We start from the raw sequence: 13,360 nt of genomic DNA, 5'->3' as shown, positions 1-13,360 counted from the left end.
TTAGGACCATTTATGTAATTTTGTCTATATGAATATTACAATGTATATTCACTTATGAATATTTGAAGGTATTTTGACAAATATATATAATTTTTATATGTTATTCACATATGAATAACATACAGACTTGCATATTTGTTTTGTGTTTTTAATAATCATATGCTGATTCAGGTGAGAAAACATATTCATATGTGAATATAACGTGATAATTTAGTTTATGCATTTCATCAAACAGTTGGAGTGCATACAAGTTAACTATTTTAAAAATGTTAAAAACATCAAGTTATCAATTCCAAATCATCATATACTTCCGATTTCGACTTCAGATGCGACATCCTATGTCTGATCAATTTCTCATTTTGATTTTGATTTCTGAAAATCCGATTGGGAACCTGTGAGTACCGATTATGAGTCCTTCAATGTCGACTGTGACTGCGAGTCCAGAACTCCGATTCCAATTTCATGAACAGCGAAGAAATTCCAGTTTAGTTGAAGAAATCTGGATAATTATTGAAGGTTGGAGGAAAATTTTTGATGATGAACGAACTGTTATCGAATTCTCTATAGTTACATATTTGAGATTAAAGGTTATTAACATATTTACAAGTTTGCCACCGTGTCTTTTTATGTTTATATTAAAGAATGATTCCCCCATTCTCAACCTTTTTTATTTTCTCAATTGAACCCATCTCTCTCTCTCTCTCTCTATATATATATATATATATATATATATATATATATATATATATATATATATGTTAGATTTTAAATAAAAACGAATAATTTTCTCGATGATTTATATTTTTTTCAATGGTTTCGTACATGTCTTGAAATTTCCAATATAAGTTTTTTTTGTTTGCGATATTTCGTTCGATTTCGAAATCCAAATTCCAAAACATAAGTTTTTGTCAAAAAAAATGTACTTTTGTTACTTCAAGAAAAGTAGTTAGAAATTAGACATAAAATTGCCCATTTTATAAATCATTGTTATTTTGGTAAATCCTGAAAGATTTAGTTATTTCCTCATCCAAATACAGAAGTCCAACTAAATAAATAAATAAATTCATATTGAAAAACAGTGATAAATCTCCCAAAGCGCTGAAATATCTTTTAAATAAAAATTTAAAACAAACGTTAACGACGTCGTAGCGCTGAGGACACTTTTCGCCCAAAATTACATCAAATACACACAGTGAAGAGAGAAAACGATTCTAGGATTTCAAAGAATCAGACAACGCGGCGTCTATCTTCTTCGCCCGCTACGAGCTAGGGTTTTTTCTTTTTTTTTTTTTACCTCCTTCAAATCATCAAAATCGAACCCTAAATTCCAACCGATCTTCGCTCACCCATTTCTTTCATCTCCCTTTCAGAAAAAACAAACGGAAGATCGTCATTTTTCTTCTTCTTGTTCTCCTTCAGGTTCTTATTGCTACTGGTGCTCCGTTCTTTCTCTCAATCTCGGCCTTCTTTTCTTTTACAATCTCGAAGCCCTGATGAATAGTCTAGAGCTTAGCCGAAATAACGATTATTCGTTTGCAGGGTTTTCTTTTATAGGTAGGACATAGCGAGAGATTAAAAAAGGGGTATCAGTTTAGCGAGAAATGGATGGAGGGCACCCTTTCGTTAATGGTGACGATGAGCAACTACAATTTGACAACCTTAATCAAAATCATGAAGATTATGATGATAATGTAGATGATAGTGGTGGAGGCAATGAGATAAGGCATTCAATCAATGACAGTAGTCGTGACTCTTCCGCAGGGTTAGTTTGTTGTTGTATAGTTTGTGTATTTGGTTCAATTTAGGGCTTTTAGAAATATTTGTTATGTGTAGTATATTAGCTTAGTGTAGTTACTCATCAAATTAATGTGATGTCTGGTTTCAATGGTGGGGGAGATATATTCCTCCAGTGTTCGCCCAGGATATGAAAAAGATGACCATTGTGTTATGAGTTTGAAAGTTAACTTGTAAATTTTCTTGTGTGGTAGAAAACTTTTTGTTGGAGGCATTGCTTGGGAGACTTCAGAAGGTATGTTAATGCAGCTTAATTTCTTGATGATACTCTTCTTTTATATATATCATGTTGACATGTTTATATCTTATCATTCTTCCTTTAATAACTGACGAATTTTCTCCATAACTAATCAATCTATGTTCTGTTTCTCATATCCAGAATCCTTCAGCAGTTACTTCAGCCATTATGGGGAACTTACAGATTCTGTGATAATGATGGATAAAATTTCTGGGAGACCACGTGGATTTGGGTTTGTAACATTTGCTGATCCTGCTGATGCGGATAAAGTCTTGGAGCAAGATCATGTCATAGATGGCAGACCAGTAAGATACCTTTTCATGATTCTATAATATGAAATGCCACATATTAGGGGGGTGTTTGGCTTAGCTTTTCACAGCCAAAAGTCCTTTTTGTAAAAGAAAAAAAACAAAAAGATGTTTGGCAAACTAATAACTTTTGGAGTTTTAATACAAGAAAAAGCAACTTTTTGGAAAAGTCAGGAAATCCTGACTTTTTGTAACTTTTTGGAAAAGTTCTTTTGAGCTTTTAAAAGCTAAGCCAAACACCCCCTAGGGGTCACAAAACGGGTGGGTTGGGTAATGATTCAAAACGGGTAAATTTTAGGGTCGAGTTGGGCTGACCCACCATCACCTTTTTGTCCATTTTTAGAGTTTTATAAACAATTAGTATGCTAAGGTCACTAAACTAACATTTTAAACACGTGACATATCGCTAAACCCTAAACTAACATTTCATGGTTACTAAATGACCAAAATAACCAGTTTCCCTAAGTTTAATGACCTAATTGGCAAATTAAATAGTTTGTTATACAAATTAGGCAAAATACAAGAGTTGGTTACTATAACATAAACTGTATTATACAAGTTTAATCATTTCTTTTAACAAAACATCTACGAGGTTTAAGGTTATATATTTAGCTAAATGATCACTTTTTTTTTTGGTATTTTGATGTGTTCTTGAATTAGGTTGAAGTGAAGAGGACAGTTCCAAGGGAGGATATGCAGGGTAGTAGAGGTGTATCAAGAACAAAGAAAATCTTTGTTGGTGGCATACCATTAACTTTAACAGAAGGTAATAATAACCAATGATTTGATTTCTCAATGGAAAAGAAAATCAAATTATGGAGTGATGATGTTAATATTGTGTTGTAACTTTGATTTGAACAGATGAGATGAGGGAATATTTCTTGTCTTATGGTGAGATTGTAGAACATCAAATAATGCTAGATCATGTCACTGGTCGATCAAGAGGCTTTGGTTTTGTTACATTTGATAGTGAAGAGGCTGTGGATAAGATTTTTGCTGATGGTCAACTACATGAACTTCAAGGCAAACAAGTAAGTAAATTTATCATTTATGCTGACTAATTGTTTGTATAATCGAGTGAAAAAAATAAAAGTTTTGAAATAAACAGACATATCCTAAAATCTTTTAGGAAAAAAAATTAAGGTCTTTTGGTTGGATGGAATGGAATGGAATAAGTCATGATCATGTTTGGTTGGCTGGTAAGTTGTAAGAATGGAATGATTTTTCATGAGTTTTATTTTATATAGGGTTAATCTCAAAAAAGACCTTATATTTTGTGTTTTTTTTTTCCTTATTAAACCTCAAGTTTAATTTTTGCCTGAAAAAGACCTTGCATTTTGTCATTTTCTCCGAAAAAGCCCTCAACTTTGTCTTTTTTTTTTTTTTGTTTTTTTTTTTTTTTTTTTTTCCGTGAAAACCCTCAACCTTCTTAATGCTTCCAAATAAACCCTCAACTTTTTTTTAGATTTTCTCGGAAAAACGCTCACATTTTACAAATTTTTTTTTTTGGCAAAAGTTGACTAAAAGGGCCAAATATGAAAATATGAAAAAATACAAGGTCTTTTTTAGGCAAAAAATAAATTTGAGGTTTAATCTGGAAAAAATACAATATATAAAGTCTTTTTTGAGATTAACCCTTTTATATATTATATGTGAATATCATTTATAATTTTCACTCTATTCTATGCATCGTTTAGTTCTGATTAATAATATAAATTATTTACAAAAGTTAAAAAGAAGCATAATAAATGCTCATTAAAACTCATTTAAGTTATAATACAAATAATATTTTCAAATTATTATCAAAATAGAAAATTGTCCTTTAATTAAAACAATGAATTTTTTTTAAAAAAGTGTCATAAAAAGTACATAAATAAGAATGAGAACTATCATATGAGTTTTATATATTACATGTGATATTATGCATAATTTTAATTCTATTCTATTTCTATACATCATTTAATTAAAATAAATTTACAAAAGTTAAAAAAATATACATAATAAATGCTCATTAAAACCGATTTAAGTTATATGATACAAATAATATTTTCATGTTATTATCAAAATAGAAAATCTTACTCTAATTAAAATAAAGATAATTTCCATAAAAAATACTAATTAAAAATGGATTAGAATGCAGTTTTTTCATTCCATTCCATGATGGAATGAAATTTAACAAAATGAAAGGAATCACAGCACATGACATGAACATTTTCTTTTAGTTCCAGTGGAATGTACAATTCCATTCCTTTATCTATTCCATCATTCATACTACACACTACATTAACATTGTATTGTATTTTTTAACAAATTATAGAGCTGATATGATACTTTGAATATACTAGGTGGAAATAAAGCGGGCCGAGCCTAAAAGGGCTGGGGCTGGGGCTGGCGGTGATTTCTCATATGACAGCCGGTCACGTGGTCGTGGTGGTGGTTCCAAGTCCTATGGTGGTGGCTTCGGTAGGGGTGCAGCCGGGTATGGCGGAAAAGCCGACAGAGGGTATGATGATTATGGTGGTGGTTATGCTGGTTATGATGGTTATGGTGGAGGGTATGGAGGCGGCACTGCTGGTTTTTATGCTGGTTATGGTGGATATGGGTATGGGTACGGGTTTGGTGGGCCCATGTATGGTGGTGCTGGCTATGCCGGTTATGGTGGTTATGGAGGGGCTGCCGGTTATGCTGGAGGTCGGGGTTATGGAAGTGGTAGTGGTAGTGGAGGTGGTGGTGGTGGTTATGGTGGTAAAGGGTTTGGTAGGGGAGGCGGTGGATATGGATATGGATACGGATATGATGGTAGTAAAGGGTATGATAGCAGCAACGGTGGTGGTGGCGGCAGTAGTGGCGGCAGTGGTGGTGGAAGGTTCCATCCATATAGGAAGTGAAGATCATATGAATTATGATATAGGTAGATGACGATATGGAAATTTGAATTTGCAGTTTCTGTTATGCTTTTGATTCTATATGTGAATTAATCTTGAATTGTATTTTATTAGAAGCTTAGAAATGAGTCGAGGAATTCAAATTTGTAACTTATAGAACTCTATTTTCAAAACAAATCAATATCGACTTTTTCTTGATCAAGTTCATGAAATCGTTAAGTTTTATGAGTTTTTTTTTATAGTTTTTTTTATTCTTAAAAGCTTCTTTTTATATTTTATTTTGTTAATATTAACTCTTCCGGTTTAATTAAAGAGCAATAATCTTCCGATTCATTTAAAGAGCCAAAATTCAAACTAGAATATTGAATTTGTCAAATTCCAAAAGGAAGCTGAAAGTTTAATTATTTATTTTATATTTTCTCTTTGTATTTTACTCATGGTCATTAAAATTGCGATACTCATGGTATGATCCTATGATCTCACATATGTAAATATTACTAGGATTGTAAGATCGTTAATATATATTTAAAAAAAAAATCAAATATATATATATATATATATATATATATATATATATTTGCATCGACTACGTAGAATACTCATTTTGATTTGTTTATCGTTAAATAATGTATTAGAAGTGTATTTTTTATGTTTTAAAGTATTTATTGTTAACTGGATGGTTAATTGATGGATGAATATGTATTTTTTATGTTTTAAAATGTCTTTGGTATGATCTTATGATCCGATTCGATTTTATAATCACGATCTTACAAAACAGAAAACGATCCTATATAAGATCCCGACTTTAACAAACTTGATATTATTGCAATGAGTTACTTAACCATCATGTTATATTTTAGCAATTTGATCATGTTGAAATATAGTATCAATCGTTATAATTTACTATTTATTGGTTATTTTACTGCTACGACTTCTTAAGGGCATCTACAATACGAAACAGGATGGGGTCTCGTGGTTGACTTGGCCACAAAGCACGACGACGAACACGATTCCGGTGCTTCGTTATTGTGGGTCGTGGTCGTGGACCATTGTGGTTCCTATGACGAGTAACAACGGCCAATGGTAGCCGTTTGAACGGCTGAAAATTTATTTATTTTATTATTATTATTTTTTTAAAACAAACAAACCTTACCTATATAAACACAACATTTTATATAAAGTATAAACCTTACCTACATTTAAACCATTCATCTTTATACTCTTTAAAAAAATATTTATCGTTTTCTTTATGATTCGGATGACGACGAAGAATTTATCACGACGTTCTTCAAAGTCGTACAACACATAGACAATGAAGAACGTGCAAATGTTACACATATAAGAGCGGTTGTCAATCAAGATCGCCAAGCCGTACATGACTTATTGGTACGTGATTACTTTGCCAATAACCGTATTTATAATGATGACTTGTTCGAATACCGTTTCCGTCAAAATAAGGCTATATATTTATGTATTAGTAGCGATTTAGAGGTCCATTATGATTATTTTAAGCAAAAAGGCTATAGGTAGAATGAGCTTTATTAGTATAAAAAATGTGCGACTGCGTTTAGATATTTAGGATACAATATGCCTTTGATGCATCCGACGAATACTTGAAAGTATCCGAGAGGACCGCAAGTAATTGTGTATATTGGTTTTGCTGATGTGTGTATGAAGTTTATCATGAAAAATATTTGCGTACACATGATATCAATAGATTATGTTTCGCTCATGAAGAGAGGCATAAATTTCCGCGAATGACTGGTAGCCATGAATGTACTCATGTCGCGTAGGAAAAATGTCCAAATGCGTGGCACGATCAATTTACTCGAGGTGATATAGGTGATCCAACTATAATACTAGAAGCTGTTGTATCTCAGGATTTGTGGATATGACTTTCGTTCTTTGGAGTTACGGGGGTCTAACAATGACCGTAATGTTCTTGGCCAGTTTACTATTTTCAACGATATTTGGACCAACAAAGCACCTGATATGTCGTTCATGGTAAACAGGCATCCGTACAAATATGGTTACTACCTTTGTGATGAGATATACTCTAATTATTCTACATTTATGAAGGCATACTTCGTACCTAGAACTAAAAAGTCAAAATTGTTCACAAAAAGGCAGGAATCAGCTAGAAAGGATATCGAAATGACATTTGAAGTCCTTAGGCAGACATGACATGTAGTGAAATATTCTAAACGACTCTGAGATATGGATAAAATTAAACGAATGATAAATGCATCTATTATAATGCATAATATGATTATTGAAAATAAAGATAGAGTGATTTGCATGTATGATCTGTCGACGTAGATATCCCGATTGAAAAGTTTGTACCCAGAAGGACTAAATTTTTAGCACGGGTTATTGATATTCATAACAGTGAAACATACTTCAATTTTTGAGAAGATGTCGCAGAACATTTGTACCAACGAAACATGAACAAATATTATTTATTTATTATTTATTATTTATGTATTTTTTAATTTTTATATGTAATGTAGTTTTTTTTTTTTTAAAATTAATGTAATGTTTTTTTTATTGAATGAAGAAGTAGTTAAATTTTTTTAATTTTTAATTGTATTTTTGAATTATTATTATTTTTTTTGAAAAATGATGTGAAATCGTGTTTTAGTGGTAGGTATACCATAAATTTAGTGGTCAGATGTAGTGATGATGTACATCCACCACTATAATGATTGGTGGCGTGGATTACCTAATAACTTTTCCTAATGTTGAAGTAGTTGCAAAAGGATCTCGTCTCACATTCATGTTACATAAACTCCAAACATACACCATCAAATCTGCATGAAACTACCCACGATCATCATGGATGTGTACATTAACCGTAAACTTCTCCTATATAATTTGGAATGAAAGTTCCAATCGTTGTGTGATTTCAACGATGGAGGATATCAAGCATGTCCAACTTCATCTAAATATCTAATCCAAGCGTCGGAAGTAGAAAATGTAATTTTTTCAAACATGTTTGTGGAAATCTCAATTCTTCTCAACCTTATCTATTTTTCTTCACCTTCTATTTATTTTAAGTGGAATGGACAACGATGTAAAAGGTTGTCAAAGTGCTAGAGGAAGAAGAACTTTCACCGATGAAGGCTATATACACTACAAGAAAAAAAAGGGAATTAGCGGCGACAAAAGTCGCCGATAAAGACTATGGAAGTCGCCGGTAATGGTAATAGCAACGACACGTCGCCCGTAAAAGGTCGCCGCTACTGCCCTGTCGCTATTGCTCAAAATGTCGCCGGAAAAGATCTATGTTGCCTCTAATGCTAGTGTCGCCAGTAATACCCCATGTCGCCGCTAATGATACTGTCGTCGGTAATTTCTTCCATCGCCGGTAATAACAATTTTAATTTTTTTTGGAACGGCGGAATAAAATTAGCTAGCAAGAAGCTAGAAAAAAGAATTACATCATCTTAGTAACATTAATAGAATTATGAAGCCAAGAAGACCAACTAATCTTGGCTTTACTACACCTACTAGAAATCCAAACATAAGATTTATGAACAACATCATCGAAAATCAAAGATTTCTTAGGCGTATTCGTTCTGAAAATCACACCGTTCCTGAAATTCCATATGCACCAAAAAGTAGTCAAAATGACAGCATCGAAAGCTTTACGCTGACCAATTTTCCATGAAGTAGAATCAACCCAATTGAAAAGAGAATCCATAGTCAACTGAGAAGGACATCTAACACCCCACCAGATCGCAATACGAGTCCAAAGAACAATCAACTCTGAGCAATTAGCAAAAATATGTTCCACAGTCTCCACTGTAGTCGAGCAAACAGGACAAAGAATGGAATCTGCCATAATACCCCTATAAGAAAGACGCTCTCTAGTAGGGATGCTAGATAATCTAATCCTCCAGATAAGAATATTAATCTTTATTGGAACCCATTATTCCAATGAATAGAAATACCTCCGTTGCTAAGCGTAATACCATCCAATATTTTTCGAGCCGAGGAAATGGAAAAAATATCTGACACATCATTAAGCCAACCCAGTCTATCTGGGACCGGTCTGAGATGGAATTCCTGCAAAAAACCAGTAAAGTTATTCCATTGCTCCTGCTCCACTCCACCTCTAGGGTCCCGTCTAAGAGTATTAACCCCCAATCCCATGGACAACCTATCTGAGATAGAAACATGTTTATCCAGATCTAGCACATAAATTCTAGGGAAGGAAGCAGAAAGAGGCATATCATCCTTCTAAACATCATGCCAAAAAGAAGTGCGAGTACCATCACCAACTCGTATAGGACAGAGGGATTGCAGATCAATATCCTTCTGGCGGAAGTGGGAGAGCATACGAATAACCACGTCCCAAGGACTTTGACCATAATTGGGGTATCTCACATTCCTACAAACACTATCCAAACCATAAATAGATTTTATCACTCTAACCCATAAAAGATTAGGGAAATGAAAAGACCTCCACCACCACCGAAAAACCATAGCCCTATTGAAAGAGAAAAGGCTTCCAATCCCCAATCCACCTTCATCCCTGGAGGTTAACACTCTATCCCATCTAACCCAATGCATACGCCTTTCATCCATGTCTGCGCCCCAAAAAAATCTCGCCCTCATTCCTTCAAGCTCCTTCAAAACCGAAATAGGAGCAAGGAAAACAGACATCCAGTAACTCCCCAACGAACCCAAGACAGACTTTACCAACGTAAGACGACCTCCAAACGAAAGACTCTTAGCCTTCCAAGTAGAAAGATTAGAACGGAATCTATCAATCAAAGAAGCCCAATAGGACTTTCGCAACATATTCTAACCCACCGGGATACCAAGATGAAAAAAAGGAATCATAGAAGCAGCACAACCAATCCTATTAGCCACCACAAGGACTTGGGAATAAGAAATTCCCACACCAATCAATTTACTTTTAAGTAAATTAATTTTAAGCCTTGAAGCCAAGAAAAAACATCTAAGGATACGAAGAAGACAATTAGCATTCTCAGGATCCCAAGGAGCGATCAGCATCACATCATCCGCATACATGAGATGAGAAATCTCAGTACCAGAAATAGAAACCCCTCTGAAAGCATTCGCAGCTCGGGCCCTCGTCAAAGCAATATGGAGACCCTCCATAGCCAAAATAAAAAGAAAAGGCGAAAGCGGATCACCCTGTCTCAATCCACGGTGAATTTGAAATTCATCAGTTGGGGATCCATTAATCAACACAGAAGCCCTAGTTGTCGACAAAAGCTCCTTAATCCACCGACACCACTTAGACCCAAATCCCATAATAGACATGATTTCCAATAAATAATCCCAAGGTAAGGAGTCATAAGCCTTCTCAAAGTCAACCTTAAGAAACATGATAGGATTTTTGGAAGACTTGCTCTAAGCAACCAATTCGTTAAGAAGAAAGGGACCATCCAGGATCTGTCTACCTTTAATAAAAGCAGATTGCTCAAGGCTAACAACTGTATGAATAACCTCCACAAGACGATTAGCCAAAAGTTTGCCAATAATTTTATACTGGCATCCAATGAGGCTAATGGGTCTAAAATCTTTTGGAGTCTTCGAATCTTTGACTTTAGGTATAATGGAGAAAAACGAGGCATTACATCCCTTAGGGATAAGAGAATGATGAAAAAAATGATGAAAAAACGCCTCAATATCAGAGGCAACAAGATCCCAGTATCTCTTTAAAAAACCGAAAGTAAATCCATCAGGGCCAGGGGCTTTAGTAGAACCATAGTCCCAAACAACCCTTTTAATCTCTTCAGAGGAAAAAGGAGATTGCAAGTAGTCAACCTGCAGTTGGGATAGAGTACTAAAAATGCACCATCTGTAACTGGCCTCCAAGAGGAACTCTGTTGAAATAAAGATTGATAATACTCATGAAACCCTTTTTTGACCATGACCGGATTATCTACCCACATGCCATCAATCATCAAGCCACAAATAGCTATTTGTCTCCTTTTACGGTTAAGCATACCATGGAAAAACTTAGAATTCTCATCCCCTTCGATGCCCCGCTGGATTTTAGCTTTTTGAGCAAGATCAACTTGAGCTAAATGGTCAATATCAGAAATCTCCTTTAATAAAGAAACTCTTTGTTCTCTCAGGTTAGCCGAACCTTTATCCTCCATGAGCCTAATATCGATAGACTCAACTAAATCTTGCAAGTTCTTCCTTTTACTAGCCGCCATGTCCCGAAGTTTAGAGTTCCACTCCCTGAGTTTAGATTTAAGAAACTGAAGTTTTTTCTTAAAAATAACCCAAGGGTTAGTCAACTCCACCTCCACCACCGAGGTAGCCCATGCCTCCCGAACTATATCATCAAACCCCTCCATATCAAACCAAGAATGAAATATTCGAAAAGGTGTCGGACCATAATCCACCCGGTGCTCCAATAAGAGAATATGGCGATGATCCGGAATATTCTTATCCAAAACCAAAGCTGAAAGGTGAGGAAAAGAATCCAAAAAACCCTCTGTAACCAAAAATCTATCGAGCTTACTAAATTTGGAACCCCATTTATCGCTCCAAGTGAATCTAGGACCACCCAAAGGAACATCCACCAGATCAATAGAGTTAATAAAATCATTAAAAACTCGAGCAGAAGACGAATAGAATTTCGACCCCATTCTCTCAGACTCATCCCTAACTTCATTGAAATCACCCATAATAATGCATTCCCCCGAAGAGTTAGATATAAAATTATAAATATCACTCCAAAGAATTCTTTTTTACTTAACTCTTGAGGAGCATAAACAACAATAAAATTCACTTGGAGATCCGAACGGACCCAAACTGCTTCAATAACAACAAAGCCATCATGAATAGAAACAAGATTATGAGAAATCAAATCTACATCCCAAATAGCTAGGATACCCCCGGAAGCTCCACGAGAAGGAGAGAAAGCATACATAAAAGAAGAATTACCTCAAAAAGATCTAGCCATAACTAAGTCAATACTTTCCATCTTAGTTTCTTGAATAGCTAAAAAATTAACTTTATGGCGATTACACAATTTTCTTATCCAACTCCTCTTATCAGAGGAGGACGCCCCCTTAATATTGATTGATAAGCAATTCATTTTGGAACTTGCCTTTGAACGTGGCCTTGTAAAATCTCTGTTACACGATCCATGCATCCATCCATATTATACCCCAATGCTTCTCCCATAGCAATGGTTTTTTGTAATTCCTCAAGAAATGAATTATTTTTTTCAATACCACCTGTGTTGCTTTGATTATTTTCCAAAAAAGAAAAACACTGATTTGAAAAACCCGGGGGATGCGAAAGATCTTCTTCAGAACTGTTAATTTCCAAACCTTGACCATAACCTCCTCCAGAAGAACCCATCCGATTAATTTGATCCGTATCATTAACTGAATAATTTCCAAGATTAACCTCATTCACAGCCCCTGTATTCTGATTATCAGCATACAATTTTCGATGCTTAGATGAGAAAAAGGGGTTGATGCTGTTGAAAACGAATCCGGAACATCTTCAAATGTTGCTGTCGCATTTTTGATAGCAGCAAAGGCTGTTGTCGCAATTTTGACAGCACCAGGGCCATCTTGGTCTGCTGTCGTTCTAACTTCATTCTGAGGGAAAGGTGGTTCTTGATCAAGATTATTAAGGCTCTGTTGACTCACATGAACCGTACTAGGACAAGCAACAGGTTCCTGAAAAACTGATTTGTCATTAATTTGGGCAGAATTCCTATAATGCCCCTGAGATGAATCCTTATGCAACTTGGTTGATTTTTTAAGTTCCTCTTCATTATCCAATTTTTTCATAACATCATAAATACCAAAAGGATCTAATGATACATCTTCCTTATCACTTAGTGAAACATTACTACCCTCATGATCTTGTTGAAATCTATGAAATTCATCAACACTATCATCATCAGAATTTTTGTTGAATTCACATACAAAAGTTGGATTCCACCCGGGAGCTTCTTTGATACGAATGGGGAAAATTTCACCATCAATACTAACTTTAATAACTTCAGAAATTATTCCAATAAAGGAAGTGAGGATACAAACACGTGACTTGTATACATCTTCACCAATGTTGTCATCAAGATGGGCAATTGAACCCCATTTGGCTAAGATATGTCTAAAGGAATT

At 34.6% G+C, this 13,360-nt stretch overlaps 2 protein-coding genes across 6 annotated transcripts; one reads left to right on the top strand and one right to left on the bottom strand.

Annotated features, from left to right (window-relative positions):
* The first annotated feature begins 1,169 nt into the window (after window positions 1-1,169).
* On the top strand, window positions 1,170-5,427 carry LOC145102887 (uncharacterized). Of its 5 annotated transcripts, none has more exons than XM_079040391.1 (8): window positions 1,170-1,265; window positions 1,371-1,419; window positions 1,540-1,762; window positions 1,989-2,029; window positions 2,174-2,337; window positions 3,001-3,106; window positions 3,202-3,371; window positions 4,686-5,427. In XM_079040391.1, the coding sequence occupies exons 3-8, from the start codon at window positions 1,602-1,604 to the stop codon at window positions 5,226-5,228; spliced, it is 1,185 nt and encodes a 394-aa protein (XP_078896517.1). In that variant the 5' UTR covers window positions 1,170-1,265; window positions 1,371-1,419; window positions 1,540-1,601; the 3' UTR covers window positions 5,229-5,427. The 5 variants fall into 5 exon arrangements, with proteins under 5 accessions (XP_078896517.1, XP_078896520.1, XP_078896515.1 ...); XM_079040394.1 differs by having other exon boundaries at window positions 1,179-1,265; window positions 1,371-1,435; XM_079040392.1 differs by having other exon boundaries at window positions 1,253-1,271.
* Window positions 5,428-10,034: 4,607 nt separating this feature from the next.
* Window positions 10,035-10,511, bottom strand: LOC145098980 (putative mitochondrial protein AtMg01250). The gene has a single exon (XM_079036571.1). The coding sequence runs from the start codon at window positions 10,509-10,511 to the stop codon at window positions 10,035-10,037; it is 477 nt and encodes a 158-aa protein (XP_078892697.1).
* Window positions 10,512-13,360: the final 2,849 nt, after the last annotated feature.

Source organism: Lactuca serriola, chromosome 4, assembly GCF_051521515.1.
Source record: "Lactuca serriola cultivar US96UC23 chromosome 4, Lser_US96UC23_V15, whole genome shotgun sequence".
NCBI lineage: Eukaryota > Viridiplantae > Streptophyta > Magnoliopsida > Asterales > Asteraceae > Lactuca > Lactuca serriola.
This window is presented reverse-complemented; position numbering and strand designations above follow the sequence as displayed.